This window comes from Phodopus roborovskii, unplaced genomic scaffold (assembly GCF_943737965.1).
Source record: "Phodopus roborovskii unplaced genomic scaffold, PHOROB, whole genome shotgun sequence".
NCBI lineage: Eukaryota > Metazoa > Chordata > Mammalia > Rodentia > Cricetidae > Phodopus > Phodopus roborovskii.
The window spans coordinates 69,463,850-69,480,121 of NW_026126418.1; the positions used below are offsets into that span (position 1 = coordinate 69,463,850).

The window sequence follows — 16,272 nt, forward strand, 5'->3', positions numbered from 1 at the left end:
AGCATCCTACTTTTACCTCTGAGCCTCTTCCTCACTGAGTTCCAGATCACCAACACAGAAATGCTCTTTCTTGGCTGTCACAGAAAGCCTGGATCCCACAGTGGGCCCAGTCTCCAGTGTCTCTTCCTGTTACTGTCATCAGCACCAGCTGCAGAGCTGACACAGCCAGCCTCTCCTTGGCCATCACTTTTACTTTTAATTATGACCAAATGTGGACCGTTGAGTAATTTGATGCATTTTTGATGTCTGCAGAGATTTCATTCTAATAATGCAAATACGAGGCTCTAATGGAGCTTAACTGGAGTCATTACCGCAGTGCAGGGAGGTCTCCGAAGTTAATGCTCTGTATCACGGTGGGTCAGGTGCTGGAGAGCTGGAGACTACATAGGCATCATCCAAGCCCAGGCTTCTCAAGCCCTAGGGGATGGTGAGAAGACTCCTTGTAGGATTTCCCAGCTGTGGTAACAGGCTACAGAGGGTGACCCAGGCAAGCTCTATGATACTTGCAACGGAACATCAAATGACACACAGAATAGCTGCTGCTCACTCTCCTTGCTGGGACAGGAACATGACCCATGGCATCTTCCCCTGCATGGTCCCCTTTTCTTAGAAAATGGCAGGTATGGGTACAGTGGGCCTGGATGTACGTACACTAGACCCCTCTGAAGCTCACTGCAGTTAGTCTACTTTCTGTTGCTTTAAGAACTAACCTGGAACACCAAGCAGCCACTGGCTTGCCAGGTGCCAAGAGGCCCAGGCTGCTGGGTTTCACTACAATGAACAGGTGTTGCCAGGTGGTGATGGGGCATGCCTTTAATCCTAGCACTCAGGAGAGGCAGATGGATATCTTGTGAGTTCAAGGCCAACCTGGTCTACAGAGCTAGTTCCAGGACAGGCTCAAAAGGTACAAAGAAACCCTCTCTCCAAAAAAAAAAAAAATCAGGTATATGGTAGAGAAATAGAAGAGAAAGAGAAGCAAACACTGTGGGGGAAAGGAACTGAAGACATGACAGTGTGTAAGGAGAAGGATGATAAGGATGGCCCACACTGCCACCTTGGCCCATGTGATATCTGTTCCCGTGCTGCTGCCAAGAGCCATGTCTGGATCTGTGGCCCTACGGCAGCTGGGGCTGGAGTCTGTGCTGATGTCCATGGCCCATGTTACCACTGAGGGCCATACAGATGCCCAAGGTCTGCGCCATCACCTGAGGCCATGTTGATGTCTGAGGCCCATGCTGCCACCAGGACCATATTAATCTGAGTGGCCTATGCAGCCACCCAAGGCCATCATGACAGCCAGGCCTAAACTGCAGCTGACATTCATGTCTGGGTCCATAGCCCTACCACAGTTAGGGGTGGAAATGTTCATGGCCCATGTCACCACCAGAGGCTGTGTGAGAGCTGGCCCAGGTGGCCTGGCCACCAAAGAGCTGGTGTGGCTCTTGCCAGCTGCCTCAATGGGACAGTTGCTCTCCCATGCCTGGAAAACTGGCCCCAGTGATGTGGGCATGGAAGAGCTTGTCCTAGGAAGCTCAAAGGCCCTGGGAAACCTGCCGTCCCCTACCCTCCCCTGGCCACCACAATGGGAGAGCTGTCCCTGCACCTGGAAATGCTGCCCCACCTCACCATCCATGTGGGAAAGAGCTGGCCCTGACCCTGAGCTGGGGGAGGACCCAGTGGAGGTGAGCTCAGGCTGACTAACTCTGCTATCACCCAGGCCTACATTCAGGGCTTTGAGTTGGCCCACTCAGATATCTGCCAGTCTATGGCTTACTGGAGCATGTGAAGGGACTGATCCTGTGGAACCATAGTCATACGATCTCCTCGACTCGTGGAGAGAGCAGGGTATCTGAGGAGTTTCCATGAGGCTCCAGTATTGATGGTACACCACAAGCCAGAGGCCTTGAGCCTGACCGACAACTCATTACACAGTGAACATTTGCAAGGAAAGCTGTTTCAACAAAAGGGTGTCCTGTGTGACACACCGCCGATCCCAAGCCCACTATGACAAATGCATGAGTGATGGAGATATGGGAAAGATGGGAGTTTGAAGTGCTGTTTTCCTTTTTTTTTTTTTTTTTTTTTTTTTTCCATTTCCTTTTGGAGGAGGAGTCTACAGGAGTAGAGGGAAGACATGGAAGGACTGGTCAGTGAGTGGGGTTGGAATGCAAGATGTGAAATTTCCAAAGAATCAATAAAAAATTATGTTATTTTTTAAAAAGAACTAATTGGAGCCTTCACACATTTCAGCTCCTGGTGCTGGTCTCTTACTAGTAGTATCCAGACCTCACAGATATCTCATGGCAAAGAATAGAGAGGCTGTATGCATGTCTCTTTTGTTACACACACACACACACACACACACACACACACACACACACACACACGACTGACCTACAGCCTCTGATTATGCCTAGTCCTCACCTTCCCACAGAGAACACCCTCTGCAGTCTGCTGCAGGGTTAAGTTCCCACCCTCCTCTTTCCTCACAAGGTCATGAACAGTGTGTGTGATGTGTAGTTTAAACACCAACTTGTCGCAGTCTGGAATCACATGGGAAGAGGTGTCAATGAGAGATTATGGAGATTAGTTTGGCCTATGGGTGTGTCTGGGTAGTTGTCTTGATTATGTGAATTGATGTGGGAAGACCCGGCCTGCTGTGGGCAGTGCCATTCTCTAGGCAGGGAATCTTGGACAGAAAGTGTATAAAGGGGGCTGATCACTAGCAAGCATGGATTGATTCCATCTGCTCTTAACTGCATGTACATCTGTGTGAAGATATTGGACTCCCTGGAACTGGAGGTACAGACAGATGTGAACTGCCATGTGGAAACTGGGAATTGAACCTGGGTCCTCTGAAAGAACAGCCAGTGCTCTTAATCACTGAGCCAGCTCCCAGACTCAAACCTTCTGTCTTTTAAAGATGCTTCTGTTGGAATGTTTCATCACAACAACAGGGGAAAAGACTAGGACAGTCCTGCTGAAAAGGCTCTCCCAGCTCAAGGGCAGGACACACATCCCAGCGCAGGGAACTCCATGCAGAGAACTCTTCAAAGAGATCTTTCCCTCTCTCTGGATGGAGAGAGAGATGCATCTATCTACCAAGGCCTCATGGAGCCTGCCACCGACCCTGCCCTGCCCATGTGACCCAGCCAGTATGCTATCAGATGCATCAAGGATCCTATGATACTCTGGGGGGTGTTCAGGTGGCCCCAACATCTTCATAGCCTATTACAGTGGGGGCAGAAGGGCTAACACTGCCCTAGGGATGGTAGTCTGTGTCCTCTGCTCATCTACTCCACTTCCCAAGCCCTTCCATGAGTTTCCATTGCAGTTCCCTGAACAGCCAGCCTTCCCAGAGAATCCAGGAGTCCCAGGGCCACTTCAGGTCTAGCCATGTTCAGTCAAGGCACCAAAGAGGAAGGTCTCATCCACAAACAACTGAGGCTGGGCAGTTCACCAAACAAGGTTCTCGGAGCTCAGCAACTGCAGGGCCACAACCAAGGTGCCTGCAGGTTGGGGGTCTGGCAGGGACTGCTCTCTGCTTCCCAGGTGCCACTTTGTCACTTAGTCCTCCAGAAGGGAAAACTACAATGTGGAAGCAATAGAGCAGGCAATGTCAATACATGTGGGATATCTTTCATGAGGGTGCTAGGCTTCAAGGTGTGTGTGTGTGTGTGTGTGTGTGTGTGTGTGTGTGTGTGTGAGCCAAGACATGTGGAGAAGGGAATGGAATGGAAGAGGAGGGAAGAGGGAGAAAGGGGGAGAGGGAGAGGATAGGAAGGGGATTGAAGACAAAGAAAGAGAAGAATAAGAGCTGGGGTTGGGCAAACCCATGTTGTTTTGGTTTGGGGTTTTGTTTCTGATTTGTTTTTGCAGTGCTGGGTATGGAATCCCAGAGCCTTGCACTTTCTAGACGCAAGATACAAATTATTAGTTCACTTTCCAAATAAAAGGTCCTTGAGTCAGCTTAGGTCCTGTTCCAAGTAAGTGGGGAACACTGGGCCCTCTTGGCAGCTAAGTAAGCTAGCTTCTCCCACCCCAACACTGCTAGTCCACCTGGTCCCGCCCCCAAAACTGTAAGTTTAGAGTAGAAAATTACGAACAACCAAGCTTGCCCAGTCATCTGGAGATGTGACAAAGTCACACAGCTGATAAACTTTAAACGGGAGAGTCACTTGGAAGGCAGAGGCAGGCAGATCTCTGTAAGTTCAAGGCCAGCCTGGTCTACACAATTCCAGACCAGTCAGGGTTGCATAGTGACCCAAAAGACAAAATAATTTTTAATTAAAGTAAAATAAATAGGATATATAATTTAGAGATGCAGACTGGAAAGATGCCTTAGTTGTTAAGAGTAGTTGTCCCTCATGCAGGGGATCTGAGTTCAGTTCCCAGCACCCTTATAGATGCTAACAAACATCAATGATTCCAGTTCCAGGCTATCCAATGCCCTCTTGTGGCCCCTTTGAGCCCCTCTTAGTTTAAATTTAATTAATTAATTAATCATATTGTTTATTATAAGTGATTGTATTTATATTATAAACTATATATTAAATATTCTAAATAATATAATTAATTTAATTAAAAATAAAAATGCAGAGGGCTGAAGAAATGGCTCAGTGGTTAAGAGCACTGACTGCTCTTCCAGAGGACCCAGGTTCAAGTCCCAGCACCCATAAGGCAACTCACAGCTGTCTGTAACTCCAGTTCCATGGAACTGGACACCCATGCCAAAACACCAATGCACATAAAATAAAAATACATATATTTTAAATTAATTAATTAAAATAAAATGCAGAGAAGAATTTACACATTATTTTTGTTGAAAAGCAAATGTAAGTAACAGAAGGAAAGATTTGACACAGGTTACATGAAGATTATGCCCTCCCAATTGCTCAGTCATGAGGAAAGGGACAAAGGACCTGCATTCAAGGTCATGAAAACTGTTCTCTGCTCTCAGTTAGCCTTGTCATTCTAGGGTAGCACCAGGCTTTGCAAAGTCAGAAAACAAACTGCCTTGCTTTCACTGCTCTGAGTCTGCAGGGCTCTTACCATGGAGTACGGATCTTCATTCCTCATATTAAGCAAACCACACCTGAACCCCAACTCCTTCACTGAACCCATTGCATGTCCATATGCCCATTGATGACGGGAAGATAAAAATCACACAGTGGATGAAAACCTGGCAAAGCTAGAAAGGAAGTTCCTACATGAGTTACAGTGTGACAAAGCTGAGGTTATGTGCTATGCTGAATGCTGATCCCCAACAATAAACACCACAGCATTCACTCTTGTATGGTCCTTAGAGTCATAAGATTCATGGAGACAGAAGGCTTTGGAATGGGAATTTCTGAGAGGGGCAAGGCTGGAGCATCTGGGTTCAATGGGAAACAGTTTCCCTTGGGAAATGGGAGAGTTCTGTGGGTGGTTAAAGTAGTGGCTATGCAATGCTGTAGTTAACTATAGTTAAGTGCACTGGACTGTAAGCCTAGAAAGGGCTAAAATGGGGCTGAAACTGTAACTCAGTGGTAGAGAGCACCCCTAGCATGTACAAGACCTTGGGTCCCATTCCCAGCACATCACAAAAAAAATGGGGTTAAGATGCTAGGCTTCATGTTGTCCTTGTTTTGCCATAAGACCACGTGTTTGAGCCTGGCAGTGGTGATGCACAACTTCAATCTCGGCACTCAGCAGGTAGAGGCAGGTGGACCTGTGTGAATTCAACCCACCCTTGTCTGCAGAGCAAGTTCCAGGACAAGTTCTAAAGCTACACAGAGAAACCCTGTCTCGAAAGAAAGAAAGAAAGAAAGAAAGAAAGAAAGAAAGAAAGAAAAAAAGAAAGAAAGAAAGAAAGAAAGAGAGAGAGAGAGAGAGAGAGAGAGAGAGAGAGAGGGAGGGAGGGAGGAAGGAAGGAAGGAAGGAAGGAAGGAAGGAAGGAAGGAAGGAAGGAAGGAAGGAAGAAGAAAGAACATGTGTTGATTATAAAAATCCTCTGAGCTCACACTAATAAGAATGGTGCTGCAAAAGGACTTTGCAAACATATCCCCCATGGAGGGATAACTGCCTTATTCTAGAGATAGGAGAGAAGCCCTAGTCCCTACTTCACAGGACCTGTCAGATCTACATGGCCCCAACTGGATGGCATTCCCCTACATAAGGTATTGTGGTGGGGGTTTGGGAGGGGAGGGTGTTTAGAGTGCATGGGAGAAGGCAGAGAGGGCAAAAGGGAGGGAAGGAGGGAGGGAGGGCTGGAGGGGAGGGAGGGAGGGAGAGGGAATTGGGATCAACATGTAAAATAATAAATTAAAAAAAAAAAAAAAAAAAAAAAAAAAAACGCTTTGACTCCAAAATTTAAGTTGAAGAACAAGTTACTGGGGAAAAGTATTTCTATTTTTGTTTCCACAGAAAATGAAAAGATGTGGATTCCTTCCAGACTAATGTGGTTTGATCACACCAGACTGCCTGAAACAGAGTACAAGCTGATCCTACATTCCAAACAGCTGGACAAAGCAGCCCTACAGACTACAGCTAGGATATCTGCATCTTCTTCGAATCCCCCAAGACAGCGCCCCTTACCAGCAGGAAGTAGTTTGGAAAGAACAACGCCCACATTCCCAAATATTGTGTATAAATGTTTGTTTTCATTTAATTGGACTTTGTTATATAAAATTAAATTAAAAAAATAATTTTCTAATTAAAAAAAAAAAAAGAATGGTGCTGTCCTGCCTGCCATACTAACAGCCAGCTACAACAACCCTTCCCAGTGTTTATTGCTAAGTTTTCCACATACACATACACTCACCACACAAGTCAGGAATGCACAGAGGCTTGCAGGACAACTTGCATGGTGGAATGGGGCATACAGGATTTGGAGATGGAGGTCAAGAGGCCAGCTGCCAGACAGCATCATGTGGGCTTCAAACATGTGACTAGCAGAAAAGATGACTTCTAGTGTCCTAAAGGACAGTAAAAGATGCTATGCAGGGTCACAGGATCTCTACTGGTCCCTGGCTTCCACACTCCAAGGCTGTGAGTAGCAGAGCGGAATCAGAAAATCACTGCTGGTTGTATGAGCAAGTGGGCTCTCTGACCATCAATAAATGATGAATGGTTGCCACAGCAACAGCCCAGGCCCATATTTCATCTCTTGAAGATCCAGACAAGCTCTAGCAAGACTGTAAAAAGCCAGGCTGGAAGGGAAGGGGCGTCAATCTCATGCCTGGTGCTAGAGATCCCCTCAGGGATCTGATGCAGGGTTGATGTGGCTCTGGTGAGCCCTGAGTCAGAAGGGAGCAGAGGGACAGATCTAGGACAGAGCAGTTTGGGAAGTAAAAGTAACTGGATTCAACTCTGGTATTTGGCTTCTTCAAGTCATTTCTATTGTCCAAGTCACATGGTCCTCTCCACTCTCCTGGCACAGCCAAGGAGGCTCCAGAGTCTTCAGGTGCCTGTGTTCCACTAAGAGCCTCTGCCAGGATCCCTGCCCAGCCTGGACTTCCTTATCTGTAATACAGAGGGGGAAACTGTACCACATCAATCTTCTCAGAAAAGAGTGTGAGTTACATTTATTGATTGAGTGTGTGTGTGTGTGTGTGTGTGTGTGTGTGTACATATGTATGCCTCAACACATATAACAACACATACAAGGTCAGAGGACAACTTGTGGGAATCAGTTCTCTGCTTCCATCATGTGGGTAACAGTGTGCTGGTTCATTTTTGATCAATTTAACACAATCTTGGGCCATTTGAGAAAAGATAACCCAATTAAGAAAATGCCTCCATCAAATTGGCCTGTAGGCAAGCCTATGGGGTATTTTCTTGATTAATGATTGATGTGGTAGAGCCCGGCCCACTGTGGGCAGTGCATCCTCTAGGCAGATGGCTCTGGGTTGTATAAAAAAGCAGACTGAGGAAGCCATAGGGAGCAAGCCAATGAGCAGCATTCCTCCATGCCCTCTGCCTCGGTTCCTGCCCTGACTTCACTTCATGATGGACTGACTGTAGCTGTAAATAAAATAAACCTTTTCCTCCCAAGATTGCTTTTGTTCATGGTCTTTGTCACAGCAAAAAGAAACTTAACTAAGATGCACAGGGGTCAAACTCAAACCATCACCAGTCTTGGAGGCAAAGCACCTTTGCCTGTCAGGTCATCTCAACAGCCATGGTGTGATAGGATTTGTCCAGTGCATTCACAAGTGTCTCTTAGTGTCATGGTTTTTGTAGAGGGATTTTAATGCTACATGTACACACGTGTGTATACACATGCATACTAATCTGTGTGCTGCCCTTCTGTTGTTCTTTCTCCATATGGCATGATTTTCTTCCTGTAGCATTCCCTGCACAGCATGTTGTGGGGAGAGGGGCTTTCCGTTTAACACGTCTGACTGAGACAATCTCCGTTACCTTCAGTGCTGAAAGATGTTTTCACTAAATGGAGAATCCTAGATAGTCCACCTGGTTGTTGTCATCACCTCCTTCTCCTTCTCCTCTTCTTCCTCCTCTTCCTCCTCCTCTTCCTCCTCCTCTTCCTCCTCCTTTTTCCTTATCCACTTCCCCCTCCTCCTCTTCCCCCTCCTCCTCTTCCCCCTCCTCCTCTTCCCCCTCCTCCTCTTCCCTTTCCTCCTCTCCCTCTTCCTCTTCCCCCTCCTCCTCTTCCCCTTCCTCCTCTCCCTCTTCCTCTTCCCCCTCCTCCTCTTCCCCTTCCTCCTCTCCCTCTTCCTCTTCCCCTCCTCCTCTTCCTCCTCTCTCCCTTCCTCCTCTTCCCCTTTCTCCTTTCCCTCTTCCTCTTCTCCCTCCTCCTCTTCCTTCTCTCCTTCCTCCTCCTCTTCCCCCTCCTCCTCTTCCCCTTCCTCCTCTCCCTCTTCCTCTTCCCCCCTTCCTCTTCCCCCTCCTCCTCTCCCTCCTCTCTCCCTTCCTCCTCTTTCCTTTCCTCCTCTTCCTCCTCCTCTTCTTTTCTTCTTCTGTCTCACAGACCTTGCACACCACCCATCCACCTCTTCCCGATGGGAAATCTGCTCCTATCTTTCTTTGTTCCTCTGCATGGAATGACAAACACTTCCTGTGGCTTCTATGAAGGCTGGCTGCCTCTTTACCAGTGGTTCTGAGCTGTGGGATGTTGTGGGTCTTTCTATGTTCCTCTTCCTACTTCTACAAGCTTGTGGGTTTCTTCCCATTTGAACATATATTTACTCTTATTTCTACTGCCTCCACCCTGTTCCCACCTCCCTAACTTCCCTTCCCTCCTCCACTTTCCCTCCTTCCTGCTCCCTCCTCCTTCTTCTCTCCTCCCTTCCTCATTCCTCCTTCCAGTCTCACCCAAGCATAGACTTAGTTAATGCACACTGTTCCAGGGCTCCTGAAGACTTGTTGAGAGTTTGAGGTTTGTGCTCTCTGTATTTCTCTTGCTGGTCGTCTACTTCTGAGTCTTAAACTCCACTAGTCTTTGTTTTCCCGCGGTGTTTAATCCCATCTGTTATACATCTCACCTCAGATCTGAGACTCACCTCCCAGAACTTTGCTTTGAGTGTCTTTCGTTCCCACACTCCGCCTAACATGTTCTGGGGTCCTTCATGCTTTCTGGATTCGTGGAAAGTAGTTCCAGCAGCCGTCTTGACATCACTGTCTGCGGGAACTGATTGCTTTTCTCCTCCTTCTGGCTCTGCTCTTCTTCTTTTTGGCTGGGTGTTATTTTCATTCACATAAATACACTGGAACTCTGTTTGGGGGTGAGCTCATTTTGAAAAAGCTTGTTCGTTTGAGTCTCACTTTTAAACAGGATCATTTGAGACCAGAACTGTTCTACCTGAGTTATCTGTCCCTCACAACAGAAACTCTGGAGTCAAGAGCACCCAGAGCATTCTGGCCTGGTTGTGCCAGCACTGAGCAGTTTCCTCTAATCCATTCTGAAGGCTGAGTTTGTCCTTGCAGTAAGCGTTGATGGGTGCTGAAGAACACACACTGCTTGAGAAGGAGACACCAGCAGTCCCCAGAGGAGCTTTGAGAGGGCTTTGAGATCCACATGCACTGGTCTGGCTTTTGGCTTCTGTCTCTTTCTCTGTGGTCCCTACACCCTGGAAGGTATACCAGCTTGAAAAGGTTCTCCACAACCCAGATGTCAGATAAGTCACTCCCAGTTGGACTAGGGAGAGTGTAACAGTCAGGCAGGCCCTGGGCTGAAGATGTGGACCTATCAGAAAGGCAGAACCCCCAGGGAGCTGGCAGCCCAGCCTGTGCCCCAGCAGCCTTGCCAGACCAGGGCAAAGAAGAAGACAAGTGTTCAGGAGAAAGGAAAGGTGGGGAGGAGAGCAGTTTCTCAATAAATATGGGCTCTTAACACTTTTATATCTTCTGTCCTGACACCATGGAAAAAAAAAGAAGCTCGTGTCAGCCTCCTCCCACCTCCCCAGCAAGCCTGTATCACCAGGGCACCACAGTGGACACTGGCCCCTTCACCCCAGCCTGCTTGCCATGCTCTCCTCAGTGATCCTAATCTCCAATAGAGACAAGCCACCAGCCTGCAACCTGAGGGACTCCTCGATAAAAAATTTACCTTGAGGCCATGAAATGTTTAAACACCATATTTTACTACTAAAGAGGGAGGCAGAAGACAGCACCTTCTGAAAGAGTGTTTCCTGGGCATTTTATAGATCAAAGCAATAGAATAAAATAAATATGACCAAAGAGGACTGTGAGGAGGCATTCTGTCCAGGAAAGCACTCAAAGAAAGGAACAGAGAAGGTGGTGGCTGAGAGACAGTGAGGCCCTTCCTCCCTAGCTCAGCCAGCTCCTGGGGACACCAGGGAGGAGGGAGAGGCCCAGGCTGTCTCCCCACACACCCTCCTCTCCATTCCTAGAAGCATAAACCAGGTCCCTGAAACTCCCATGTCACAACCAAGGTAGGGAACCAGCTTAGAAAGGCCATGCTAAGTGTCTGTGAATCCAAACCCACCCCCAGAGTCTGCACAGTGGTGACTCACTGGAGGACACTGTGGTCAGTACCCACACTCGCTGGAATAACCTTCTGTCCACATCTGCTGCACATGGGGTTTCAGAAAAACATGGAACATGCTGACCACAACTCAGCCTCCTCCTAGAAGCCACCAGATGAGCTGAGAATAGGTCTCCAATATGGAAGCAATATTACATGAGGAAATTGACCCAAAGCTGCCTCCAGCCAAGGCAAGTGCAGAGTTAAGCTCAGGGGAAATTTGTAAGGTGTTGTGGGCAATGACAAAAGAGGAAGTGCTTTCCAAAGGGCAAGCTTGAAACACAGGAACATTCTGCAAAAGGAAGTAAGGGAGCATGCACAGGGCCACTACTTCCCCTGGAGCACTTGACCCTCCTCCCTTCTCCTCTGAGCCCCTCTGGACAATACACCACACAAGTTGAAGCTGCACCAACCCGTGGCCAGCACTTTCAGTGTGCAAGCCCTTGTCCTCCTGGGTTCCCTGGAGGATGAGGCTGAATCTAATGCTGTGGGTGCTACCTCAGCCCTCCCCTTGCCCACAAATCTGAGTCACATTGAAGTGGCCACTGGTGGACCTCAGTTCCCACTTCCCAGAAGCAGCAATAGGCCCCTAAATTACCATCTCCAGCACAGTCCCAAGAACTGACCAGCGCACTGAACACAGAAGCACCTGTAGCTATAAGTCCTGTGACCTGGGAGTGTCACAGTGCTCCTGCCAAAGCACCCAGGCAGACCCCCATCTCTATCTGTCCATGAGAGCAAGTGCTGGGCACTGTGTGGGGCAGGAGTCCAGGTCCACATGTGCAGCTGGCAACTGTGCCAGGAGCCAGGCAGCCCGTGGGCTGCAGCAAGCTTGGGGAAGGAAAGGACGAGGCAGATGGCTTGTGGGCAGGCTGGTGGCACCACCCCCATGTGGGCGGCAGACACAGACTTCTCCTGGTGCTGTCTCCTCCGCACCAGATCAGGAGATGCCATGGGGAGAGAAGTTTGGCATGGGGGGATGAGGTCTCCAGACTCGGTGCTTCCCTGCCCTCTGGGAAGATTATATACATACTGACACTTGGCACAGCCCCACTGACTAGACGGCCCTAGCCATTCGCTTATCTGTCACTCAGCAGACTGCCCCTATGGGAGAGCTGAAGCTATTGGGCTCTTCCCTCTTTGGATGTCTTCCCCACCCATACAGCTTTAGAAAAGTGTTTATAAAATAAGAGGAAATATGGATGGATGGATGAATGGATGGATGGATGGTGGATAAGTGAATAGATGGATGAATAAGTGGATGTGTCAGTGGAAAGGTAGATCTGTAGATAAATGAATGGATGATGGTGGACAATTTGTGGGCTGGATGGGTGGATGAATAGGTGGATGAATGGATAACTAAAAGAGTAGCTTATGGATGAATAAATATGTGGATGGATAGCAAGTGCGAGGAAAAGAGAATGGATGGATGAGTAGATTAACAGATGGACCAATGAATGTATGTGCTGGGTGGGTAGGTAGATGGATGAGTAGATGAATGGATGGATGGTGGGCAGATGGATGGATGATGGGTAAATGATATATAAGTGGATGGGTGGGTGGGTAAATGAATGGCTAAATATGTGGACAGTGGACAAGGTAGATGGGTAGATGCATGGAAGGAGATGAGTGAATCAATGTATACATAAGTAGTGGTGTAAATGGATGGACAGAGGGGTGGTGCAGGATTAGGTAGTCAGGTAGGCATGAGTGTACTTGGCACATGAATTGGAAGACAGTGTACAAATAGAAGGACAGGGACAGGGACAGGGCAGGACCTGGGCTTAGAGCCAAAGCTGGAGGTCTGAGGACAGAAAGCCCAGGGAGGCAGGACCATTTGCCAAGCAGAGCAAGAACAGGAGTAATTAACTCATGTGCACTTCCCAGAAGCCCCAGCAGCCCTGGCTTCATTAAGGTGCTGGCCAGGGAAATCTCATCAGAAATAGAATTTGAGGTTTGAGCTGCTTCCAGCCACACTCTGCAGTTTCAACCTCACCACAGTCCTGCCCACAGAGTCCACAAGGGACGAAGTGTTGGGCCCTAGAACAGGAAGTGTCCCTACATGGATGACACCCACGACCTTCTGAGGCCTTGATTGCCCTCTCTCTCTGGAAAACCCCAAGAATCCAAATGCCATCACCTGTGATCACAGCCCGCCACCAGGGCCCACATATGTCTGTCTGTCCTTCCCCATCCAAATGGACTTTGATATCCAGACATGTCTCCTCTCCACATGTGCCCACTTATATGAGTTCCACACAGGCTTTCAGTCGAGTTGTTATCACCTCAACGTCTCAATGGAGAAACTAAGGCGGAGATTAAGTGGTGGTCCTGCAGTGCCTTGCCCAGGGTATGGGGTCCAAGGTGTCTAGCTGATCTAATTCCAGCTAAGCAGAGGCATCTGGACAAAGTCCTCTACCAGCCACATGCATGCCCAGCACCAGCCTTTCCCTGTCTCCTGGGGAAGTGGCAATCCTGTCTCAGAGGGACCCAAGGGTCCACTACCTGAGTGGCCCAGGTCTTGACTTTCACTGTTCTTGGCATCTGGGACCTGAAGTACCAAAATACACTAGTAACCTATGGCATCTAGACACATGCCCCCAGTGTACAAACCTTGTGGTCACCTCACTTTACAGCTAAGGGGGACAAATCCAGCAAGGCCTCTGCATACAGCCCAGGTTAAGTAGCACAGGACTGAAGTGGGCACGGGTAGCCTTCCTAATGCCCAGTGCATCCAGACACAGCAGGTTTTCCAGGTGTCTCTGCACTTCTGTGTAACCCTGAGCCAGTGCATGCCCCTGCCTGGGCCCTACTGTACCTTCTCTAGGCGGGACGGGGGGACATAGAGAGGAACCCCTCTGAACCCACTCAGCACAGTCCCTGGTCTGCTTGGCAACACCCAGCATTCCTGAACTTCTCTGAATCCAGGCCCAAGTGTCCAAAGAGGCAGCATTAGAACCTTCCCTGCAACTCAAGAGGAACAAGGGCAGTTTCATGAGCTAGAATGTAATTTGGAGCCAGCTATGGGATTCTCTGCTTGGTGACCCAGTTTCTCAAGGGGGTGGGGGAACTCGTGTCAAGTTGAAACAAATTAAAATACATTTGTCTTTCATTCGGAAGGAGTCCAGCCCAGCAGGAGAGCCAGGCGCGGCCTCATTCCAGCATGCCCAGTGCCAAGTCAATTTGCAGCGAGAAGCACGTGCCTGGCTTGGGGACACTGTGGTAGGCACTTGGGGCGGGACTATGGCTTGTCCCCAGGCCACTGGCAGTTTGCCATACTCTGTCCACTGTGATGCTGAGCAGAGCTTGTGTGTGAAGCTCACCACCTTCCCAGAGTGCCTCACCTGGGCTGCCTCCTCCTGTGCTAATGGAGATGGCAGCCTGCCCCGGCCAGAACACTGTCGCAAGTGTCACCAGTAATCATGATATTGACAATAATATCGCTTGCATTTGTTCATTGTGATGTGTGGGCACTGGGCCAGGCCCTGCGTGTGGACAGGTCACAGGCAGATGGGAGCACCAAGGAGCAGAGACACACCAAGAGTCGGGGCAGCTCTTTCACTCAGTCAGTCAACAAACAGTTCTTCTTTTTTCCTTTAAAACCTTTTTCATACAATATATTTTTATATATTGTTCCCCTCCCTCAGCTCCTCCCAGATCCTACCTACCCACCTCCTCTATGTTCCCTCTCTCTCTCTCTCTCTCTCTCTCTCTCTCTCTCTCTCTCTCTCTCTCTCTCTCTCTCTCAAAGCAAAACAAAAACACAAAAACATAAAACAAAAAATGCCAAAATAAAACAAAAAGCCCACAAAGAAACCATGGAGTTTGCTTTATGTTGGTTTTTTGTTGGCCAGCTATTCCTGGGCACGGGCCTGCCCTGGAGTGTGGTTGATATACCCAATAACACTGCACTGGATTTTCAGATATCCCAGGGTTCCGCGCGGCGCCATCCTTCCTGTCGCTGCCGCCATCGGAGAGCAGCAGCCATGGCCCTGCGCTATCCCATGGCCGTGGGCCTCAACAAGGGCCACAAGGTGACGAAGAACGTCAGCAAGCCGAGGCACAGCCGGCGGCGCGGGCGCCTCACCAAGCACACCAAGTTCGTGCGGGACATGATCCGGGAGGTGTGCGGCTTCGCGCCCTACGAGCGACGCGCCATGGAGCTGCTCAAGGTGTCCAAGGACAAGCGCGCACTCAAGTTTATCAAGAAGAGGGTGGGCACGCACATCCGCGCCAAGAGGAAACGGGAGGAGCTGAGCAACGTGTTGGCGGCCATGAGGAAGGCGGCAGCCAAGAAGGACTAATGCCCCCACCCCCAATAAACGTTACTGCCGGGGGGGAAAAAAAAAAAAGAAAAAGAAAAAAAAAGAAAAGAAAAGTGATTTTCCTTTTCCCAGCAGGTTTCCATTGCAGATAGCCTCTGCACTGGCCTCTCGGTGCTGGAACCGCATCTGGCTTGAACGTGTGCACATCTTGTGCATGCTGCCAGTCACTGTGAATTCATATATACATCGGCCCTGTTGTGTCTGGAAGCTACTATTTCCTTGGGGTCATCAACCACCTCTAGCTCTTACAGAGAGACACCAGCCATGGCATGCTTCGAAGGCTTGCCACCTTGCTCCATCTGCCCCTCCAAGCTGCGGATCGTCCCCTCCTTTCTAGCACCCTTGCACTCCACAGGTTCTTCCTCCAAGACTATGTCAGATTTTGTGCTCCGGCTCCCTTCCCACCCCTCTGGCCCATCCACCTGCACTCAACCCCCTCCCAGCCTGGACCTCATGATGGTGACTCTCAGCCTCATCAGAGCTGACCTATACCTCAGACTGCCTTGTGCAATATCAAGATTGCTGAGGGACCAGCCAAGAGCAGTGGGACATGCAAGGTGACCTCAATACCTCCTAAACAGCCACCAAATGATGCAGCTCCTAGGGGCCAGGAAGGTGTTCCAACTAAGACTGGGGCTTTACTCCAGGGCAAAGCAGAGGCCAGGACACTGGAGCAGAAGGTGAAGAACCCACTCGAGCTCAGGTTCCAGGCCCCTGTTCTGTGCCCAGGAGTCACCTTATTCACATCATTGTCCAGCCAAAGCTGCTACAGGCTCTGGCTTTCCAGAAGTGGAGGTATCTCACAGACCTAAGTCTAGGAAGTTCCTCCCCCTCTGACACTGATCAGCACTGCAGTTCCAGGGCCCTGGAACCCACCTCCCTAACTCCCCAACCTCAGCCTCCAGCCTCCAACCCAGCTACTAGCTAGCCTCAGGCCTCGGTCACCAGGCACCAGCTATC

At 49.2% G+C, this 16,272-nt stretch overlaps 1 protein-coding gene across 1 annotated transcript; it reads left to right on the top strand.

Moving 5' to 3' along the window:
• The first annotated feature begins 14,921 nt into the window (after nucleotides 1–14,921).
• On the top strand, nucleotides 14,922–15,317 carry LOC127222672 (60S ribosomal protein L36). The gene has a single exon (XM_051184966.1). The coding sequence runs from the start codon at nucleotides 14,974–14,976 to the stop codon at nucleotides 15,289–15,291; it is 318 nt and encodes a 105-aa protein (XP_051040923.1). The 5' UTR covers nucleotides 14,922–14,973; the 3' UTR covers nucleotides 15,292–15,317.
• The last annotated feature ends 955 nt before the right edge of the window (nucleotides 15,318–16,272 follow it).